The sequence below is a fragment of the Coturnix japonica genome, chromosome 1 (assembly GCF_054131305.1).
Source record: "Coturnix japonica strain WE chromosome 1, WE-NBRP24, whole genome shotgun sequence".
Taxonomy (NCBI): Eukaryota; Metazoa; Chordata; class Aves; order Galliformes; family Phasianidae; genus Coturnix; species Coturnix japonica.
Window position 1 is genome coordinate 112,150,990 of NC_140663.1, and position 24,345 is coordinate 112,175,334.

Here is a 24,345-nt window from a genome sequence, read left to right on the forward strand (position 1 = left end):
TCCTACCACTGCGCCACCAGAGGCGCCAAATTCCTGGCAGTCGAAATGAAATTGATAAGATGGGCAGAACCTTTACCATTTTTCTCCTAATGCAGGAATGCTAGTTTACTGTTTTGGCTATTTCATAGCATACAGGAATATACAGGAACATACATAAGTACTGGAATAACAGGAGTAGGTGTAACAAGTTTTTTTTTACTTAGCTATATAGCAGAAAGTACCCACGACACTATCAGTTGCTTCTGGTAAGATCTAACAAAGTCTTTTGCTCCACAATAAAATAAGCTTGCACAGACACGTAATTATTTCAGGAGGAAGGTCTGAACAAGACGAAAGAAAAGATGTACAGCGACATAATGCTTTTGAAAAACATTTCAAGGAACTCACTGCTTTCCTGCTGGTTGAATCAAGTGCTGGCATATCTCACGGACTCATCAAGATGAAGAAAATGCATAATTTACCATCCATCTAAGAAGGTATTTTTAGCAAGAGGCAAAATCTACAAAAATGTTTTGTGAAGAAAAACCCAAGTGGTGGTAAAATAATGAATACATTCTACTGTGGACCTAAGGAAATAAAAGATAAATAAAGAGAAGATAAAGGCTTTTTTTTTTTCATATTCAAGTTTTCCTAAATTTCCACCAACGCTAGTACAGGGCTAATACACCAGATAGGATGAGAAAACAGGAAAGAGGAAGTATTACTAACAAATCAGAAGACACTGAATTGGCACAAGGAAGAATTACTACTACTGCTACTGCTATTCTTTGGACTGTGCTACGACTGGAGTTTGTTCTTGGATGTATGAGGTCATAGAATCACAGAAGGGCCTGAGTTGAAAGGAACCACAATGATTATCTGGTTTCAACCCTCCTGCTATGTGCAGGGTCATCAACCACCAGACCAGGCTGTCCAGAGCCACATCCAGCCTGGCCTTGAATGCCTCCAGGGATGGGGCATCCACAACCTCCTTGGGCAACCTGTTCCAGTGCATCACCACTTTGAGTGAAAAACTTCCTCCTCATATCTAACCTAAACCTCCTCTGTCTCAGTTTAAAACTATTCTCACTTGTCCTATAACTATCCACCCTTGTAAACAGCCTTTCCCCCTCCTGTTCATATGCTCTGTTCACGTACTAGAATGCCGCAGTGAGGTCTCCCAGGCCTTTCTTCAAGCAAAACAAGCCCAGTTCCCTCAACTTTCCTCACAGGAGAGGTGCTCCAGCCCTCTGATCATCTTAGTGGCCCTCCTCTGCACATTGCCAGTCTCACTAGAAAGGAAGTTCAATAATACTTCCTCTCAGTTCTGAGTAAAATGTCAATTCACGTGACTGCTGAACACTCTATAACTTCAGTATTGTCAGTAGTTCTATCACACTGGAGGCGATGGGCCATTACCATACTGACCTCTCATTCATGTTAAGCACCCGTAGACTAAAAAGAGAATCAAAACCTAAGAAGATGTAGCTATTTTTAAAAGACTAAACATTAAAGACTGTGTATTTCCTCAAATTTATTTTGTAATTGTATTTTTCTGGAACATATTAAAATAGAAAAAAATGCTCATCTGATTCATCGTACAAAGAAAATACCAACATAGTAATAAAATACAGAAAATATTTATGAAAGCACCGAAACATTAAAATATTCATATTGGCAAAGGCTGTAAGAATATATTTCTCACAATTTTACAGTAAAGTGCTATTCAATCCACTCAAATCAAGGAATCAGCATTTTAATAGCATGGTTAGTAGTTATTATCTGAAAGTTATCAATCACTTTGTTACTCTTCTCAACAACACAACAATTCATTCTGCTGGAAGCAAAGCATCTGAATTTTGTGCTGTGAAAATAACTTAAAACATTCAGTGGTTAGCAGTGAACAATGTAACCTGTGAATTCATTCAGAAAAAAAGGAAGTCGAGAAGGAAAATGTACAGAAATCGGATAAATGAAAAATGAAGAAACGCAGACCATGGTAAAATAAGGTATAAATTAAGAAAGGACAGAAGACCAGGCACCAAGCAATTATGACAATTTGCCTTTTACACAGTAGTTTTTAGCAATCGCTTTGAGCCATTCCTGCTTCTTTAGTTGATCACTTTATTAATGCATTTTCTAACCTGCCCTTTTCTATTCCCTACAAATGATACTATAACTACAACACATCAGAGAGATACCATCACCAAAGAGACAGAAGCAGATTATGACCTTTGCTTTTCCCCAGTAATCTCTTATTATCTACTGAAGCCAATGAACCAAAGCTAAATCTATTTATTACAAAGCTAACTTGTAGCAAAAATTAATTCCAGTAAACAAATTAGACATCATCTACAGTTATAAAATTAATTTTTTGAAAGATACCATCAGTCTCCTTTAAGGTGTTTAGCATTTTAATGTACATATTTACAGCCATGAATACAAAGAATTCTTGTTAGAATAAAGTAATGCTAGCTTCATACACCATTCTTACAATACTTTAAGAGAAATGGTAGAAATAACACTTCCATATTGCCTTCGGCAATACCTAATCTTCCTGGCTTGACTTTTTTTTCATAAATTCATTTGTGATTTAAGCATATTGCACATCTCAGAGTAAGTCCTTACACTATTCGTTAGTCCTTTTAGGAACCATAACTTGGTCAACAAAAGCCAACTATCACACTCCTGCAATTTCACTAAGAGCTGTTTCCAAAAATTAGCCATGAAAATAATACATAGGGAGGGAATGGGAACTGTATGTCAGCATGGCTATTATTTCATTACTATTTTTGGAATCGAGCCATAATTATTTTGCTGGTCAATATGGCTATGTGCACAGTATTTGGAAGAAAACTTTTATAGTATGTTTGCCTTCAGGAAAAGGAAAGAAAATAGAATTTAATTAAAGAAAGTAATAGCCCTGAAGTACCAAAATAATTGATAACAAATATCTTCCTTTATACCAGACTGTACATAGATTATACAAGAAGTCTGCTTGCAGTACATAATTTCTGTAAATTTTCCTGAAAGAACATGTGAAACTTTACAATACATCAAGCAGACTGCTTACACCTTCTGTGAGAGTAATTTTGAATGCAGGAATGAATGTGATGGAAATAAATGAAATACTGTATGTAAAGTATTTGAGTAGAGGAAAAAAGCAACTGAAGTTTTAAATTATGTTGTTGTATTTGGTTTTCTTCTTCCAGTTCAGTTGTATTTATTAAGTTGTAGAGTGGAAATAACTCCCAGCTCTATCATCTCCTTCACGCGCTGTTCCAAGCGTCAACCTTCAGTAACTTCCTTTGCTGGCCATTCACTTCACTGTTCAGCAAACTCATCCACAATTGTGGATCCACAAACCTCATATTGGCAGTTCCAGAATCTGAGCGTAGTACAGCAATCATTTCCACTCCAGACAACCATGATAGGCAGCATCTTTAGCGCAAAATGGTTCTTTTTAGCTTCTCTGGCTGTATGCCAGGTAGAAGCAGAAGGCAACAATAGTAACTGATAACGATGATAAAACAACTGACAACTGCTGGAACCAAAGGCAGCGATCAATCTGCTCTTGAAGTCTTTTATTAATTTGCAGTAAATGAGTTAGCTGAAAATAGAAAACATTTCAATAATTTTAAATTACCACCTATGAAAGCACTTGCTAATGTAGAGCTATTTAGCCACAAAACTTTAAGTACATTAAAAGCACAGCTTCTCTTAGTGATACTTTTTCTATCACTACATACTTCAAGAGTCTGTTCCACTAAAGAAGCTTAGAACTTTGCAGGTTATGGATAATTTATATTGCCTGTACTAAGCAGGCGACATCTCCAGAGCAAAAAGCAATAGACTCTGCTGAGTCTTGTTCACATTTGAGATGCATCATAAAACAAGACCAATGAATAAAGTGCACTGGAAGCACATCTTATTGAACTGTTAGCACTCAATAAAGTAAAATAATTCAATTACAGTCAATGATTGAGTTACTTTTGAGCTCTAAGCTTTTCAAGCAGTCTAATTTATGAAGTATCAAGGACATTTAGTACAAAACAAATCTTTTTATCATACTTTATATGCTTGCTCATGATTTAGCACAAAGAAATACACTATTACCTGCATATGTAAATCTTCATTGGTTTTTGCTGGAATATTGAGTGCATTTTCTTTTAATGTCAGAGTAGAAGGCTTACTGCTTTCTAGGACATGACACCTGAGCCTGTTTGAATGATTAAAAAAAAAAACATGCACAGCAAAAATCAACAATTAAAATTGAACAGGGAAAGAAAACTGCCCAAATAACTGTTATTTAGATATGCTTTGTCATTTATTAATTTTATAAATTACTATTGTAGTGATAGTCTGAAAAAGTTTCATCAATTATATCTTGACAGCTTTTGATATAAAGACAGATCAAAATGATCTGTAAGCAGAGATAAAATATACCTTCATCATTTGAAATCTGTAATACAGGATTTACTCAACCAAATCCTTAGTACCTGAAATGCAGTGAAGTGCTAACAGCAAACAAAATCTAAAGGTTTAAACCTTTAGTAACCTTATTTTTCAAGTCCTCCACCTTTATCACAGTTGAATATGTGCAGGAACAGAGTTTCAAGCCACTATTAGAGGTAGTGGAATTCTACACAATTTGTAAGATACAACAGAATATCCTCTGGTAAAATAAATACTTTTCCTAGAGATGTACTACTAGATAATACTAGATGCGAACAAACATAACAAAGTAAAAACAGGTATATCTGAAATAGTGTGTTGGGGTATGTGTCTTTGTAGGGCTATTTTCCCATCATTATATAAGGAAAACACATGGATTCACATGGAATGAGTTTTACAGAGCTTCTGTACAATTATTTTTTTTCTAGCAAGTAGAGAGTACTTTCTAATAATTCCTAGTATACACTTTTTGCATTGGTAATTCTCTCCTTGCTAGTGTAAAACGAGGGTGTCATTAAAAAAAAGGGATAAATAAACTTCATTTAAATCTTTGAGTATACACATGTATATACAAGTATATACGAGGGTGGGCAGTGATAGGACAAGGTTTTAAACTAGGTCAAAGGAGGTATAGGTTAGATATGAGGAGGACATTTTTCACACAGAGGGTGGTGACACACTGGAACAGGTTGCCCAAGGTGGCTGTGGATGCCCCATCCCCGGAGGCACTCAAGGCCAGGCTGGATGTGGCTCTGGGCAGCCCGATCTGGTGGTTAGTGACCCTGCACATCGCAGTGAGGTTGAAACTAAGTGATCTTTGAGGTCCTTTTCAACCCAGGCCATTCTGTGATTCTATTATATATATACATATATATATATATATATATGTATGTACCTATACATGTATACACACACACACGCACATAAATACACTGCACAGGTGCATTTTCACATCTATTTATATTTTTTCTGTTTAACCCTTAAGCTGTACAATAAAGCTACAATAAAAAGAAAAGCACGCACAGACTACCATGCATGGTGTTTACATAAAATATTAAAAATCTCATCATTTAAAACAGAGAGAAAGCCAATGGTAACATACTTCAGTCAGCAAGCACACAACTGAGTTTGGAGAATCCTTTACTGACTATGATAATGCAAGTGCTATAAATCAGATAAATTACAATGGCTAAAAAAAATATCAGCAGAAAGCCCTATACTTACCTATGTTCCATCACCTTGGTTCTAGGGACTTCTTTCCAAAACTGAGCCAGTTCTGGGACACCAGATCCAGAAGACTGGTCCATTTCTGCTGCCATTATAAGGAAACGATCCTGCAGAGAAGCTGAAAAACCTGCCCTCAAAGAAAAAAAGTCAAAAGAAAAAGAAAAAATAAAAGGGAAGTGCTTGGGTAAAATATTAGTATTACAAAGCACATGGAGCACTTTTGAGCATAGTGTTATAAAATGAGAACTTGCGCAGAACACTAAAGACTGACTTATCGAAACTAAAAATGATACAATCATTCCCTTATGCTCAACAGTTTTAATTACCATTTTTTCCAAATTTCTTCAGTTTCTTTTCAACAGAATTAGTTTCATCTGAGCAATTCAATGGTAACCCACAACTCTTTAAGGAATGTATTTTTTTACTATAAGAAATAGACTCAGTTGCAGACAACACCTGCTTATGCCTATGTGGAGTAGTAAATCAATACGTGCAGCTACTCAAATGCTGCATGACAAACATGTTCACTTACAAATGGTAATACTGTCATACAGCAGTTAAGTAGACAACAGTTTCACTCAGCCTTTCTACCTGCGAATGTTTGTAACCAGTCAGCCTTGATGTTATCATCCAGGTTTTCTAAAAAATTTTGCATAAGATTTTACTTACCACCATGAAGAGAGACTATTATGTCTAACGACGTGCCAGGTTCACAGCTGCTGTTACTGGGTTTAACTCTGTATTTTTCAGGAGCAGTTGTCCTTACCTAAATTAAAGAAAAAAAAAATAAGCAGGTATACAGTACATACATAGATGATGACCATTCATAATCTAACTCTGCAATGACTAATAATACAGAAATCCTTGAATACTGATTAAGACAGAGTGATGCATATCTTTAAAATACCTTACCCTACAGGAATAATCACAATCACACAATTCACAGGAATAATCACAGTCACACATCCTACAGGAATAATCACACTATTTCATTTTTTTTCCTCTCAACCACTTTCAAATGGAACACCTGACAAAATTCTTGAGAGTATGGAAACTTTAGTTACTCGTGTATGAAGAGCACATAAAACACATGTTGGAAAACCAAACCAGGATGCAAGTCAAATCAGTATTTTTGAAGCAAACATAACTCCATTCATTCCTTTGATAGTGACATTTGCAGATTGAGCTGCATCATTATGGAGAGTTACTAACTTATTCCCAGCCAAGATTTTAAAAGGCAAAAAGTTCTAAGGACATTCATCTCCAAAGCTCAGTACTTTCTTGTAGGTTATAATTAAGCACTATACTGTCACCAAAGAACTAACCATCCCTAAAGCTCTTTTTCAGCCAACGCCCCAAAGATTTGTATTACTGATTGTCTTATGGGGCACCACACCACAGGGACAAATTCAGACAAAATATCTGCTTCAAACACCCCAACAGTGTTAAGAAAAATAAAACCCTTGAAAAGAAACGTAACAGCATTTCTTCCTCCTTATCAAAACTATGTAGAAGAAGTTAAACATTTAATAAAGTAAACCAGATTGTGCTTAATATATTTACCTTAAAAGCTACTACATTTTTAGTGACGTTTGTCAGAACTATCAAACACTTTTTCTCTCCAGTTTCTTTGGATCCAAAATATAGTTCTTCCGCAGGACTGGTAAGAAAATATGGAAGGGTTGGTTTATTCAAATTATCTTTATTACGCATGATATAAAAAAACACCTCATCACTTCCACAGGTAAATAAAATACATTCAACCTTTCAGCTAGTTGCTATAAACAACTTTGCATTAAAAAAATGTGAAAAAAGAATTTTGTACTGAAGCTTACAGTTGACTCATGACCACAAATGGACCCAGCTACATCAGTTAAATTTGAGTACTACCCTTGGATTCTTCTACCTGAATGAGCATGACCACTGGCAGAAGCATGGAGAGACAGAAGATATGTACAGTCCCTTCAGCCACCGCATTTTATAATGGTATGTTAAGGGGAAACTTAATCAGTTTCAGTTCTATTATGAAAGGCCATAAGCTGTTACAGAGAGGGAGCAAGTTCCACCTCATAGGTAAGTCTGCCCTTGTTAATGGCTGTGGTGCACACACAAGAGGAGTAGGCATTTATCTGTAAGTGGCAAACATTAAAATTGCTACTGCTAAATTCATTTGTGCTTATGAGTCAGTCTTTACATACTTCTGGAGATGTGTAAATAAACCTAAGGTTTTGCTTATTTGAATATCTTGTGCAATTAAGAGTCATGCATAAAAACTTTTAAAACCACATCTAACTACTTCAATTCATTTTGGATTATGTATTCAAATGAAAACTGCGAGGCTTAAAGTAGGGCATGCTCATTTACAAGTTGAGAGGAAATTCAAGTAACGTAACAATGAAAAACTGCTTCCTCCAAATATGCAGCGTAAGGACTATGCAATGAACTCCTGCGGCCTGTAATAACATGGAACTGGGTATTCTTTTTCAAAAATGACTTACGTCTGCTTCCTTCTGCCCTTTGTCTCTTTCTAGAATACTAGTTTCACGTTTGACCTCTTCCTCAAACAATCTCATTTAATAATACCATGACTTTATTCTCTCTCATTTAAACACATCAGCACATCAACCAAGAGAAAAAAATTCTTGGTGGATGGGAAGCCTGAGCTCCTATGCTAGAAAAAGAATCCAATGGTGATTGCGTGGGAGGAAGGTGCCTATGTTTTGGAATGCACTAGATAGTCCACATGAAAGCATTCTTGATAGGGAGGAAGTAAATGTGCTAAGCAAGGCAGAAACTGATGGGTGTGAAAAAGACTATTAATGTAACCAAATATACCTCCTTTTCCTCTGAGATCTTTTATTTCCTTTCACAAATCCTCAAATAATCAACAAGAATAAAGAAAAGGACTGTAGTTACAAGGCATTTCAGTTACATTAAGCTACCGTAGATGTGAATGTTAGAGAAACTGCAAGATATATCATAAATGGGACTAGAAAGCATAAACTAGTGTCAAACAGGCAAAAAGCGTTGGAGGAAAGGAATACTGTGCCACAGCCTCATGCTTCTTGCTGTATCACCAGCAGTGACAAGTGACCAAAAAAGAAGCCCACAGCAGAACACTTGAGAGCCAGCTCTGAAGGCTTACTGCCTGTCAAGTCAAGCAGTTACGTAGTATGGGATGGAAGTGATATTTACAAGCACTCAGGCCTTCTCACACTACTTTCTTTTACTGTCTGAGGTGTGAGGGGGAATAAACAGTTCATAGCGTATTGCAAAGTCTGGTCTATAAACATACTATGAGATACTCTTTTGCTAAAAAATGTGAATAAAAAGATGCAGTTGTTGGTTTTTTTTTTGGTTTTTTTTGGTCTTTTTTTTTTATTTTTTTTAAACATTATCAAATACAATATCTTATGTGTCAGTAAGGCCAACAAACATTAGCCATTCCTAGGCAGGCGTGCAAGGCAAATGCAACAGTGATACTAATGAGGTAGAAAGAAAAGTTACTTGCAAGCATTACCATATGTGAGAGAAGAAAAGAGCATGTTTGCCAGTTCTGCTTTGTTATTCAGCTTTGGTCTTATACCAGGGCAAACAACAGGGTAGGCAGTGATAGGTGAAGAATATCAATGCAGGAGGGTCCTCTGCAGAAGCAGATAGGGACAAAAAGGCAACTGAGCCTTAGTGACTTTATAATACCAGCACTGCTGTAACTCAGCTTCTGCTTCAGTCTTTACACTGTCCCTCTGCCAAGACAACAATGCTGGTATAACAAAGGCTAACTCTACAGTTTATTCATGCCTCATGTGTGATACAGATACTTGTCAGCAGAAAACTGCTGGCTATTTGTTTGTAAATTGCAATATGTAAAAACAGTTCCGTGCTCTAAGAAGCCAGGGAAACCCTAAGCAGGTCTAATATCTACAAAGTGACAGTATAAGCGAAGAGCAACAGAAGAGTGTTTTAAGAGTTTACTTGAGGAAAAAACAGCAGGACCAATGGGGATACCAGTATTTTTATTTTCCATCACAGCAAGGCAGTCAACTATAGAGGTGCTAATATTCATAACATTTATTCTTCTTGATATTCACATAATCTGCAAGACGTCTGTCTATTCCAATAGCAGGGGAAAAAAAAATGGCTTTTTCTCTTAAACTTTCTTTTACATTTTATTGTTTTCTTTAAGTAGGTGGATGGATCTACTTCTTTTGTCAGAAGGAACGAAAACAAAGTATTTCCTCCAAGTTCTCTTCATGCAAAATCTTAAGTAGATGTCCATGGATTTTATAAATCCCTTTAAGATAACAATTCCTCAGTCTATGCCTTTATACTGCCAACCAAGAAAGTAGGACTTCACACAGTTATTTATATGCAAAAAGCTAATTTTCATTTCAAACATAGGAAAATTTGACATACAAACGTTTAGATGCTAATGAATATATCATTATTCAAATCCATTCCAAATCTAATTCAGTACAGCAGTTACAAAATTAGCTAAGGAATCATCTCTAAATTACGTATTTTCTTAATTCATCTAATTACAAACTGTAAACGAAAATAGAGATCTACATCATTTTCTAACCAAGCATCTGAACCTGAAAAGCAGTGAGAAAGGAGATTGTCTAACTGATTCTTCTTGGACTTTCATGATTAAAAACAGATTAACTGTCAACAAAAAAAATATTATAATCTGAGATCATAAGCAGATACAGCACTTCCCGCACAAAGAATTGTGCCCATTCAAATTGGTTCAAGTTACTAGCACAGTATATGCCATCTTTAATTTTGCTTCAATGGTTCTTAACAGTGGAAGTTGTTTTCCCAAAAATTGTTGATTTCATTCATGTAAGAAATAGTGCCAAATTACTAACTGTTCTTATTACAGATACACGCTGATGACAGTATTCCAATATATCTATTTATATGTATACACATACATTTAAGTAGAAAAAAGCATGCCAGTGGATACACAAAGATTCACTGAAAATGCATATAGGCAGAAGAACCATATAAATAGTTTATACTTGTTAATACCTGTTTTTTAATAGTCTGAAAATTAAAAAAAAAAAAAACAAAAAAAAAACCCCGTTTTATTTTAAAAACTAATTAATCAATGTCCAAGGCACATTGTTGAAAAGAAAATTATTATTATTACCTGATATGTAACAAAGGTCCTTTAAAAGTGGTTAGTGCTTTCTTTGCATTCTTTGGTTTGAACTCTGTTTTGTCATTTTCCTCTGACTTGGAAATTTGTTCTACAGAATTCATCTGAGTAAAAATGATGGTTATAGTGATTAACTAGCAGTCTGGGTTACACAAGCTACAGATTCATGCAGGTATTTCAAAGAACACGAGGAGGCTTATTTCAACAGTTTACATTTTAGAGACAAAATTTAACATGTATTCATTCCTTGAGGATTCTGGAAGACCATCACATTAAAAAAAAATGTAAGTTATGTTATATATTAAAAATACATGATACTACACTTTTTTTTGTTGTTGTTGTTTGGTTTTTTTGTCTTCCCCCCCCCCCCCCGGTATATTTTCCTGATGCCCAAGTTGGTTGTTTTTGTAGACACCAGATGAGCAAGGTGTGGTACTTCTAATACCAGTTTAGAAAGTACTGATGTTATACTTTTGCTGCAAAAGTTTCCAAGTGACACCCCAGTATAATCACTGTAGCACTGAACAGAAAACACAGCAACAGCTCCACATTTCATTGCACTGAATACTTGCTGAATGCATTTTTATTTCTTCTAAACTGATCTCTGAAGTACCGGGGAGCTCAATTAACAGAACTTAAGTTCTGAGGTTCTTCCTCTGTTACATTAAGAAACTACATACAAGACAACAAGCCTGCTGGACGCCCACCTCATAATTCTATAGAGTTCTTTATTTTCAATAAAATGCAAAATGGGGGTGAAAAAAAATACAGAGAATTGGAAAAATAAGTGGCATGTTGACTTGAGAAAATCAGCTAGCTAAACAGTTTGCTTAGGTTTGTGTTTATTTCACTTGAAACAGTGACAGAATATAGGAAGAGTATTTTAGTTTATGTAAATTATCTATGGTATGGGAATTGAAGAAATACAGTATCATAAAAGATAGACTTTTGTTAAAAAAAACAAAAAAAAACCCACCTCAAACATAGTAATTTCATTTTTTGTAACTGTAGTTATTTTAGAAGATCCCTGTATAAATACATTGCATAGTCAATGTGTTTGGATTTATTCTACATAATTTCAATTTAAACTACTAGGAAAGGAAAAATTACAATAGTACCCACTGAAGGTGGAGTCTCATGTGCCAAATACAGGTGTTTACAGAGAAGGCACTTACAATTAAGTTTATTGCTCATGGTTCCCTCTATTCTGTGGAATGAAAGAGGCACTTCTACAGGATGAGAAGAGGCATGCATAAAAATAAATCAGATGAATTCTTAGTAATTACAGAAATCTGCAGATAATGCAAATAAATACTAGTAACATAGTAAATAATAATGAAATCTGACAGGCCACTTTAAACCTGTCATTTCAGAAGCTGACCTCTTTCAGAAATATTCATTAAGTTATATTTATGAATAGTCAAGTACAAAATAATCTCTTTTAAAATGCCAACCATTCATAGAATAAGGAACAGTTTCTGAAAACTGTTTAGGAAGAAGCTCAGCAGAGAAGGGGCAAACACTGACATACTGTGTTAGAAATAGCAAGTGTTATTTTTATGTGAACAGAAAGCATACTGAAGTAAGACAACTGGCTGTTTTTTTTCCTATAGCAGGAACAGTGCAAACAATGGGATGCGGCCTGAATTTTAAAAGCAAGTTAAAAGTTGGGTAATAAATATGTCTTTAAATTAATGATGCATGAGTATAATTGATCAGCTTAATTCAAAAGATTGAGTAGAAAGCTTGATTATGCTGTAGGAAATAGAAAATACCATAAACCATTATTTTTAAATACTGAAAAGGTACAGTAAGTAGAAATCTGAAGTCAAACAAGTAATTAAATTAAATACTGAGGCAGTTAGCACCAAAACTAACATTCATACTAAACAGTGATTATCTTTCTGTACCCGAGAATCAAATCTTATCAGATGTGCCACAACCAAAACAAGCTAGTCTACCTGTTGTGAAGTTAGAATAGCTACGTAAGGTCTCCTCCTGACCTTAAGCTCAGTGATATATATATGTTTACATAAATAGATGGGCAATTTATAAACGAGCACTGGAAAGTCAGCCATATGTCAAATTACTCTGAAGAAAATTTAAAACTGTAAATGAAAGCAAAAATGTTAAAGAGTTTCACTGCTTTAAATAAAAGTTTTGCAATCCATATTCCAAAATGAAGTGTGGCACTTTTAATTTCACATATATTTTTTCTCTTTCCCTCCCCTGTCCTTTTTAATAACAATACCCCCACTGACTGTGATTGCATATTCTGAGGTATAACTTCACAGAATTCTACATAAAGCAATACCTTTATATTTGTGGACAAACATTACTGCAGGAAAATTACATTTTCAATACAAGATGATGCATTAGGGCTGTAGTTTCTTCTGAGATAAATGATTACTTTTATGATTTTCAGAAGTTGGCATGTAGTAAAATTTTACTATTTATCTGATATTTTCTCAAGTATTAAATTTAAGCATCTGAGAAAAACAGATGCTTTAAGTTGTTTGCCACAAAATATCCTAAGATTAAAAATTCCCTAGTTAGAAAAGTTTTGAACATAGTAAATCTTTAAATTTTACCACATAATTCACTATAATCAAGAGATACTAAGTACTAAGTACACAATTTACTGATTTAGAAGCTAGTCTTAACAGTCAAATCTTTTCAAACTAAGACTCAAGGCAGAAACTATAATTTTGATTATCCATTTCACTGTGTACATATTTCAAATTGAGGAAATATGAAGTAAAAGCCTGACAAGAAACAAATATCGCATGCCTCTTATCCTGCTTTGTAGCCATACGATTAGTTGTCTCAGCTTTCAGAGTTAGATACCTTTTTCTGATTAAGATTTTGTTCTTCATTCACATCTCCAGGCTCCTTGGTGTCGGTATCTATCTCTTCTTTACTTTCAGGCTCATCTTCACTAGTGATAGGCCCATTTTCACATAAAGGTGTTTGAAAATCATCATCTACCAGTGGAGGATAACTGTACTTGAAAGAATCCTAATAAGAAAAAGGAGATTTATAAAGGACCTCTTAGGATAATGCAAAGAGCCTTTTCTACTGTTTTTAAGTGGAAATACCATCAATTCATTATATTGTTACAAACGACTTGTAGGTTTCAATTATCCATTTTACATTGCATCACTGTACAGAAAGCTTATGCTACCAATAGTTCAATTTCACCATTGATTGTATCATTGCCAGCAGCACTTAATGGCCACTCAGAAGGCAACAGTATCCTGCACTGCATCAAAAAGGAGTGGTGGCCAGCAGGGAAGGGGAGGGGAACATCCCTGACTACTCTGGCCTCCTGAGGCTGTCTGGAGTACTGTATGTGTTGAGACCTGGTGCCTCCCAGCTCAGCAAAGACATAGAGCTTTTGCTGAGGGGCCAGAGGAAAGTCACTAAGATGATCAGAGAGAGCTGGAGCACCTCTCCTATGAAGACAAGCTGAAGGAGTTGGGCTTGTTCAGCCAGGAGAAGATTCCTGGGAAACTTTATTGCAGGCTTTAATATTTAAAGACAGATTATAAAAAGGAGGGAAATCAACTTTTTACACAGTAGTTACTGATAGAACAAGGGAGAATAGTTCTAAATTAAAGAACGTGAGATTTGCATTACATGTTGGGAAGGTTTTCACTGAAAGGGTGATGAAGTGATGGAACAGGCTTCCAAGAGAGGCTATGGATTCCCCATCCTTGGAGTGCTCAAGGCCACAATGGATGGGGTCAGACAGATGCTTGGACTTCATGATCTTGAAGGTCTTTTCCAACAGAGATGATTTTATGTTTTCAAAGAACACTCCAAGTGACAGAAAAAGTTATTTTTTTAATTTTTAAGCACGTAGTAGTTGCAATTGAAAAGTAATATTTAAATCCTCTAATTTTAATTGACTGTGTGGATTTAATGAATTCTGCAGCTCATACTTTTGCATGCCAAATCAATTCAAAGATCTCCTTCAGGACAAGTGAGTAAGAAGCAGCAGCATACTAAGCTTCTCAGTACTTCCATAACAAAGAGAACCAGTAGAAATTAGATTTTGTTAACTAGAAATGCTCTTTATCTTCCCAAATTAGTTTTCAAATGTTAGTTTTCAATGTAAGAAACCAGGTTTAAATAGGGCCCTTTGTTCTTACTGTAATTTCAAACAGCCTTAAACCCTCAAGTAAACTAAACTGGTCAATATTACAGCTTTGAATTCTGTGAGACAGACTGGAGCCATACCCCCAGGTCCCAAACTATTCTACCAGCAGAGATGAAATAAGCAGGTTTATTTTGCTTGTGCAACAGAAATAAATTATGTGATCCCATGAAAGAAATTTAGACAGTCACCCAAAGAAACCTCAAATAATACCACATACTTCCTTCTTTATCTTTAATCAAGGTATAAAGATTTCCTATCCTTCAGGCTGAAGTAACTCTTGTAGACCTCCAGCTGAAAGATGAAAGGAAAGATTCACCAGCTCAAGCAGTTTTCTGTTAAAGGGCCTGGTGAATAAGTTTAAGTATTGCTAACAGACTAATTAACTGTTAAAATATTCCAGACAGAGAGAAATATTGTGGAAAACTTGCAGAATGTTCCCCTTCACTCAAGCAATACAGAGCCTTTTCACTCCCTTCCAGCGTACAACAGAGGACATATGGCAAAGCGGCCTTAATAAAGAGATGCTAAATTTGCTGTACACCTCACCTGGCCACATTAACCCACAATGCTGAGTAATGGCAGCAGCTGAAAAGCACCTCATCATTGTGACATCTCAAAGTTCCACACTTCCCAGTCACAATCCATCAGTTTCAGTGACACTGGGTTATCTACTAACAGGGTTGAAGTCTTAGACAGATAAAGAAGACAGATTTATTTGATGCTCAATGCATCCATTCCAGAAAAATGATAATTTGCTATTATGGGAGATGCAGCATGTTGGCCATACAAGTTTTAATCATGGTAGCGATATTTTCTAAGACCAGGTGTACACAGTGGCCATGAAATCACATGCAAAAGGCATAAATTGACATACATTAAATACTGACCCAAAAACAGTGCTTCAAGTAAACAAGCTATGAGAACCAGGTGAAGAGCACAGTATTCTAGTTAAAAACACAGCTCAATTCTAGCACTAGCACAGAGAGCCTTGTCAATTCAAGGCTGAACTGCTCACTTCGACAATATGGGCAAATACATGATAATCCTTGAGCAAAATGAAGCTCATTCAGAGTTCTGAAAAATCTTCATTTATGTTTACCTTAATCAGTATTAATGTTCTAAACACTCTGCAGTCACAGTCCATTATTTGTCAATAAACATATAAGTCATCCTCCTCCTTTACTAGCTGGGTTATAATTGATTGAAGGATTTTAATGCTAAAGACAGACTTACTTGCCAACGACCCTTGACAGTACAAAAACAAAGTATATTTGAAGACAAGATCAAAACGGAAACAGAATAGTTCCCTTGACAGAGAGAAGGAATTAGTAACTTCAAGACTATATAACACTTTGGCAATAGAATTTGCTTTTTTTTTATTATTATGATTATTTTTTAATCCCCAAAGCAGTCTCAAAAATTTCTTTTGGATACCTGGATTCCATAGCATGTATTTTCTCTGCATTTCCCCAAAGTAAACAGTATCACCTGTCACTCCTAGGACAGATGTCATTAGGGAGTAAAGCAGAAAGGAGGGTCTACTTTGCTCATTCAATACTACAGCCAAAAGATAAATAGATACGCCGTGCTCTTCTTCAACTTTATCATGCTGGCTGCAAAACTGACTGTCTATTCCTAAATCGGTAGAAATCAGAGGATGAAAAGAAAGGAGAAGGGAAAAGGTGTTTCAGAGGAAAGTACAAGGAATTAGGTTTTACAAATCTGATAGTATCTTAAAATAAACAGAAAACCCCATCATCCTGTCAACAGTAATAGCAGTAGGTGCACTCCCTCATCAGATTTCAAGTTGACCCAGAAGGAGACAAGGTCAATCACTCCATGAAAATCTGCCTTCTCAGAAAAGATACTGGAGCCTAACTTAATATTTGTTAACAACACTTCCGAACAGTGACAGTTCTGAGGTTTAAAGTTCAGAACACCCATCTAAGCAGGTTAAATATCAAAAATGCTCAATATTTAGACAAAACATTTGCCGGCTCAAAATACATGGCTTTTAAAAAGCATGCATACGCTTTTTCTGCCATTATAAACACACTTGGAGTCCTTGTCAAACAAATACACTCCTATGCTACTAATCTATCACTGCCAATGCAACTTATTACCACAGATCAGTAAGTTTAGGTAAACTGCCTCCAAGATTCTGGAACTCAGTGACATTCCTAGAAGTTGGGCAACATAGAGCCAGCATATCACTAGCTAAGCACTGAAACATTTCAGGATTGAAGCAGGATAAAGGACAACCAAGTCTGCACGCTCCATACAGACGCTTAAGGAAAATACTTAGCAAAGCCACAAGCTTCTTTCTTCAAAGAGGGAAGTAGCTATGAGGTATGATAGTAGAGAATACAGAACCGTGGCTTTGGTGAAAGATGAAAAACTTCAGGGGGCCAAAAAATCTATTTTCTGCTTGCACAACTTGTCATAAACCAACACACAATCTCTCTAATTCATCAGATGGGGGAAAACAAGATAAGTGAGAAAAGGAAAGGCACTTGAAAAGGACAGGTGCTTTTTTGTTGAAGATCTGAAAACAAGGCCCCCTATGACTTGAAAGTGAATAATTAAAATCATTCACAGAATTGATTTTCATACTTAAGACTGCAAGATAGCAAATTCTCATAAAATTAATCCTTTTTTAACTGATGTGATTTGCAAACTATCACTCTGACAGAATCAAGAAATCTCACAGCCATGAAGTGCCAAACTGTAACACCACATATGTTATTTAAATAAACATGCCTCAACTTAACACATTAGGATGATGGAATGTTAATATACTTACAGTTCCACCCATGTGAGGTGGCAGATATTCTCCACTGATGTATTCCTGTACATCACTCTTGTTTGTGAATTTTAGCATGCTTATTGCTTCAGGGCCAAGCCAACCCTTCACAATTTTAAAAGCAGCTTTAAAGGGGAAAAAAAAGATATGCATAAGTTGTCACGATTTTTTTTTTCTTCAGGGTATTGGTAGATCTTACAGAAGTTGTACACTGTACCCCATAAAATATGGCAACACCTGTTCTGAAAATATTAGAATATGGGGACAGTGAAAAGAAAAAAAAAATATATTACTGGTAAGAAAAATATTTTACCAAAATAAATAAATAAATAAAACCAATAGCAACATCCTTCTCTATACTGGAATGCAGACTGACCATAGACTTTCAAAGGAAAGAGGATCTTTGATTTAGTCAGTAACTATTTCCTTCTCTTGGAATTTAGTTCAGGAAGAAGAGAGTGGCACAGGGGAGAGGTGTAAAACAATTATGTTTCAAGTCTAATTGAGGGATATAGGAGAAGTTAATTTTCTTCACAGTTGAAATATTTTGCTGCTTTAAATGGCAGTTGTTTACATTTGAAGTGGTTTCGAACACATCAGTTATTTCATTGGTGGTAAGATATGAATACTCAGGAAAAAAAGTATGGAACTAACAAAAATGTATCTGCATAGCATAGATAAAAGAATAAGCTACTTATCATATGCATATACGCATTATGGTTAAGAATATCAATTGAAACTCAATGTACACAACCAATTGCAGTTCCGAGGGTCATGTGTCTAGCTGAAAGTGTGCAGCCTACTTATTTATTTTTTGACTGGTAAGAAGTGTTTGTCAATTATTATAGTGTTCCTAAATAATGAGCTTAACTTTGAAAGGATTACAGCTGGAAGCATCCAACAAATGTTTATCAAAGTCTCCCAACTTTTAAAGGTAACATGTGAATATGAGCTCCATTTAAAGAATAAACCAAGATAAAATGCTAGACAGAAAGAGGGTGTGTTAACTATGTAATAGGTTTACAAATTCACCACTTAGCTAAAACAGAAAGCAGGGAAAAGCTTCTTGTTTATGCTAGGTTTAAGTTGCCATCTTGGGGGGAAAAAAACAACAAAAACAACAACTGACTTACCATTCATTATCCATGGCATTTCAAAGATCACTATCTTTGCTGAAAAAGAAAAGGAAATAATCTGAATACCAAATGTATGTATTTCTCTGTTTAACATGAAGTGCAGCCATAATAGTCAGACAGAAAGAGAAATACTCTTTTTTTTTTTTTTTTTAAAGTGTTAATTTTACTTCCTTGCGGAAGCAATTTGTTTATTGTTTTTTACATGCTGTATCTATCACTATAGAAAGACAGTAGGTATTTTACATGAAAGAGAAGAAAAACGGTAGAATTCCATGATTTACAGACTTATCTGACTTAATACTTTTCTGACATATTGTTACTAGTAAGTAATTGTAACAAATAAGGCAGGGAAAGGTACGAATTTACCCTGATATAGAAAAATAACTACTTAATGGAAAAGAAAACTAAGATTAACAGGTATATTCAGCATCTCCTCTTCCCAAAAAATTAGCAAGAACCTTTGCTAGTTTAGGCTTGTTCTCAGACTTCAAGTTAGGAGAGGAGCTTGAAAAACTTAACATTTTGACTCAAAAACACCCCCAAGTATTTTTCTAAAATGTCAAAAATAACATAAAAATATTATGTCAAATTTCAGTCAATGATCAAACTTCTGGCAGCAAATGGAAACCTAATTTTCAGTGTTTAAGCAGTAACTGTTACAGAGCTTCAAAATTCACAGATATCTTTGCATAACATTTAAAATTCACTATGAGCTTGCAAAAATGATTTAGTTTCCATCTATTCATAAGAAATAAGCAGGCACATATGGGGGTTTTTTCTAAATGCAAATGTGCCATAACCCCATTCTGAAAAAGCACACTGTGGCTACTGAGGATTTTTTAAAGTCAGTCTTTTGTTCCCTGAAGACTCTTTAAGGACACCAGTTGTTAGACATGTTTCCAAAACTATCCACTTAACAAGGAATTAAGGGATAAAAAGGTTCATTCAATTCTATGTGCATAAGTACAAAACAAATTGTTTGTATATCACAAAAAGCTAGCTGATTTTAGATGTATTGAAAATAAACTTCAGATTTTAAAGTTGTGCTGATTCTTACAAGCACAAATATATTCTGAATCTATAGTGTTAAAACATTCCATGCAATTCAGCTTTATCTAAAAATCTCATCTTCTGTTATGATCGAAACACTAAATTCCAAGGACAAATCTTTCATTTCTGAAAACAAGATAAAGTGCGTGCAAGAATACAAAAAAACCCAAAACTCTCCCCCACCACTAATGATATTCTTAACTCCTCTTGTTATACAAGTCTAACGTATCTCACATACAATACTTACTAAGGAAGTTCGGATAATAGTCTGTAAAACAGTTGACAATAAAACGAACAAAGTCCAAGTCCTAAAATAAAAACAGAGCAAGTAACCTAAATCAAAATATTAGAATACAAACTTGGTTAAGATAAAGCACTTGAGTAATACAAGATAAATATATTTTAGTCATCTGTACTCCAGTTTTATATGTATTACAAACATTATCCAAATTCTCTGTGCAATGCTTTGCACCTTGTTGAATTTTTGCAGGATTATGGACAAACAAGCTTAGCTTTATGATGCAAGGAAGAAGCTAGCAGGCTTGTTATCAACACAACAATTTGTTGTCTAAACTACCACGGAGTATGGATGGAATTTAAAGTATACAGGAAACAGCAGAAAAATAAACCTTTAGCACTAGAGCAGCTTGATAGATTGCTTTCAAAGCCTTAAGAATCAGAGCTAAACACAATGAAATTTCTATTGAATAACTTAACTTACACATTGTTCAATCTATAAGTGCAGTCAGAATCTACAAGAGAAAGTCAGTCAGAGGCAGCAGGCAACAAAGCTGCTTACATATCACCCATTTTAAGGATGCTCCCATCCAACGGGGAACAGGGCAGAAACGATGCAACTGAGTCACTGATATTACAGCCAGATTTTGTAATGGTAACACAGCAAAGGGTAAAAAAGAGAGATATATATGATACTGTGAGGCATACCTTATCACAATACTTGGGTGAGGTGGAAAACCATAAGTGCTTCTGTTTTCCCTAGTAATTCTAACAGAAATAACCAGAACAAAGGAGACTTCCAAAGGCAAAGTAAAATGCAGTATTGATACAATACCTAAGATCCTCTCATTAGAACAACAAAATACCATGGAGAATGGACTTCCAAAGTGATATAAACACACTACTACAACATTTACAGATAAAGCAACAAAAAATAAATAAATAACTACTGTAAAGAAGACTGTCAACAAACTGAAAGCCTGATTAGTAGCTTCAGTAATTACAAAGCAACAGAAAGCTCAGATATCTCTGGAGGCAAAAGATAGCATTTTGCAGAAGTATTTATCTCAACTGGTAGTTGCCGGTACCAAAACAATATCTATCACTTAACAGCATAAACACAGTGATAGATTGTCAAGTAATGATTAGAGTCTCCTGTGCATTAACAAGCACACTGCTCTCACTTCTGCTGTGTACCCAAAAGCAATACTATCAGCTATAAGGAGGTTGAATCCATTATTTTGATGAAAGTTCACACATAAGAATTTAGATGTGAGCAGAGAATTTAATAACCACATCAACTCTAGTTACCCGAAATGCTGCAACAAGGCATGAACCATCAGAATTACTTGACTGCATACCAATGAGAGTAGCTGACATATGAGATGAGGCTATAGCAACAATCGGACAAGCAAATGAAAAACCTGCTGGAAAACAGATTAAAACCTCAAGCTCTTTTAGGATAAAATTTATCAAATACTCTATGGGGCTACCAACTGACATTAAAAACAATCCCTAGCAAAGTGAGATTGTGCCATGGAAGACTTATGAACTGCACTTGCTGTTCTCAAGTCACAGGTAAAAACCTCCAACTCTAAATTGCAAAACTAAATTATCCCACACTTATATAAATAACTGTCTTCTTAAAAAAGTGTCTTCTAGAATATTAATTGCTCTGATGAATTAAGCTGAATAGAACACCACAGGACTCCACAGGCAGTTACTCAAAATGTTATTTTCAGAACAGATCCTCATTCTCAAAGATCTCAGCTACTGCATCCACGGGTCTGAGTACTTCACCATTACCACATTTTTCCATCCCTCACTATTGACAGATTTTGCTTCGCTGAGAAAAGAAAACAATGAAGCCTGAACTACTGAAGGTAAAGCTACAACTACATTCACAACAAAAGAGAGCTCAGACTACTGCCTTTTGGGTGCTTAAAAATTATGTTCTGCTACTGTCATCCAAAACAACTGACCAACCAATCTGATAAGTAACTATTGCACAGGAATCATTTTGACTCAGTCATTTATCAAATTAAAAGTTTTCAGTGTAGCGCACTGAATATAATATTATATACAGGAGCACATAATATTAAAACAGATTTTAATATGTAATAAAGAATTTCAGAAATTGCTTATGTTACGGGAACAAGCCTTACGCATTGCTGCTGTGAGCAACTGCCATTTTACTTAGGTTTAAAGGACACCACAGAGAATCTTCTGCTATGGAGAAACAGAATCACAGAACTGCAGTGGTTGGAAGGTGCCTCCAGAGATCATCAAGCCCAACTCCCCTGTTAAAGCAGGTACTCTGCAGTAGTTCATTCAAATAATTCAAAAAGCAAGCAGAACAAAAACCCAATGAGCATACTTACTATGTGACTGATTCCAGTTTCAGCCATGTCAAATACCACTGTTAAGGGCTTTCCATGATCTCTCTTGGCATAATGTTCTAGCCAGAAAGCTACAAGTTTCTTTTTATCAAGTTGCTGTTTTTGGTCCCTTACATGAAGTTTCACTTTGAACCAAACTGGTGAGGAGAAAGGAAAAAGAAGCACACAAAAAGTGAAACAAGGAAGCAAAATTAACAGAAACCATTATTTGTATAACTACATGGATGCACTGTGAAATTTACCAATGCTTCAGTGACTGTACTTTACACTTCTAAAGATTCTATGGTGACACCAAACAGTCATAGGAATAACTACATATTTATTTTCTCCCCTATTTTCTCGCATCGTCTGTATTAAAAGGACAAAAACCAAGCATTACAGAAAACAAGGAAGAGTAGAGAAGAAAAACACTCTTCATGTACTTTTTAAAGGCTTCTACTGCTTATCAAAGAAATTAATTCATTATTTAAAATTAAATTCATGTACTCCTCAGCTATCATGACCTGTATGTATTCCAAGTATTGCTGTGGTTGACATTTCGCTTCGATTTCTGCTTAAATTTTCTATGCTGTTGAAGTTGGCATGTTCTGAACAAAACTATATACACATTATTGTAAACTACATAAAAAGACAAGAAATCCAGAAGATGAGTAACGTCACTTAAATAAAAGCCTGATGCTTATTCTTCTGGAATAATAAATGACTCACACAGAGACAAGTTTCTCTTGTAAGAAGCTGATTTCCAAGTAACAGATTTCATAAGAATGCCTGAAACCAAACGACTGGTTATATAATGAAGTGATAGAAGTATTCAAGAGGTCCAACATGAAAAACACTCATTTTCAGTACCTCTTCAACAGAAAAATAGACAAGTCCTAGAAACAACTGTGGATGCACTAATATTTTTCTCCCTGAAGCCTAGAAAAGTTTTACTTAACGTACTATTATTTTGCTTATTAATGTCTTTTACTTCCTTATCTTAAGTTCATTCTGTGAATTGCATGGAAGAAAGTTTTCCACTTTCTATACATACAAAAATAAAATAAAAAGACTTAAGTGTAACATATTGATGGGATTCTCAAACTTCAGAAAGATCCTCTGTTCAAAGCAGAACTCTCATGAAAGTAACACTTCTCAAAGAATTTCTATATAGTTAAAAAACACCTACTTCTGATAATAATGAAAATTGAGTGATGTTTCTTGTGCCATATGCTCAAGTGCTACTTAACCGGTAACTCTTAGCTGCTATGCAACCTGAATTTGCATGCTGAGATATTCTCAACAATTAACATTCCTGGCAAAAAACAACTGGGTGTGGGAAATTGAGAGATTAATTATCAGTGACCATAAAATAAAGGTGTTATTCAATGATCTGATTTGCATATGCTTGTCATGAGACAGTTCTGCAGTTTCCTCAGTCCAACCACCAAAATATGTTACATCTTATTACTTCAATTCCCAACGTCACCAAATTGAACCAACCAGTATAATCATGTTCAGCTTCTTAAGTACATACTATAAAAATGCATCATCACTACTTATCCTTGATTAGTTATCTTGAGAGGCTATACAAAAATCATGAAGCATAACAACATAGCAATTGTTCATAAAGCACTCATGACTTACATGGATAAGATAAAAGTTCTTGACAAAACAGATCCCTGAAATAGAAACTATTCAACTCCTAATCTCTTTTAGTAAAGACAGTTCTCCATACCTTCCTCCTCGTACTT

The 24,345-nt window shown here is 35.2% G+C and overlaps 1 protein-coding gene across 3 annotated transcripts in view; it reads right to left on the minus strand.

The window, feature by feature from the left end:
• Window positions 1-1,493: 1,493 nt before the first annotated feature.
• Window positions 1,494-24,345, minus strand: part of MOSPD2 (motile sperm domain containing 2) — a 33,401-nt gene continuing 10,549 nt past the window's right edge. For 2 of the 3 annotated variants that reach the window (XM_015886710.3, XM_085550498.1), the window contains 11 exons: window positions 22,595-22,749; window positions 20,224-20,284; window positions 18,924-18,962; window positions 17,791-17,915; window positions 13,673-13,843; window positions 10,817-10,929; window positions 7,225-7,321; window positions 6,331-6,427; window positions 5,659-5,788; window positions 4,096-4,198; window positions 1,494-3,589 (listed from right to left, as the gene is read on the minus strand). In XM_015886710.3, coding sequence (XP_015742196.3) covers window positions 3,443-3,589; window positions 4,096-4,198; window positions 5,659-5,788; window positions 6,331-6,427; window positions 7,225-7,321; window positions 10,817-10,929; window positions 13,673-13,843; window positions 17,791-17,915; window positions 18,924-18,962; window positions 20,224-20,284; window positions 22,595-22,749 — 1,238 coding nt within the window. In that variant the 3' untranslated portion in view covers window positions 1,494-3,442. The remainder of the gene's footprint in view (window positions 3,590-4,095; window positions 4,199-5,658; window positions 5,789-6,330; window positions 6,428-7,224; window positions 7,322-10,816; window positions 10,930-13,672; window positions 13,844-17,790; window positions 17,916-18,923; window positions 18,963-20,223; window positions 20,285-22,594; window positions 22,750-24,345) is intronic. The other variant, XR_014947247.1, reaches the window with a different exon arrangement.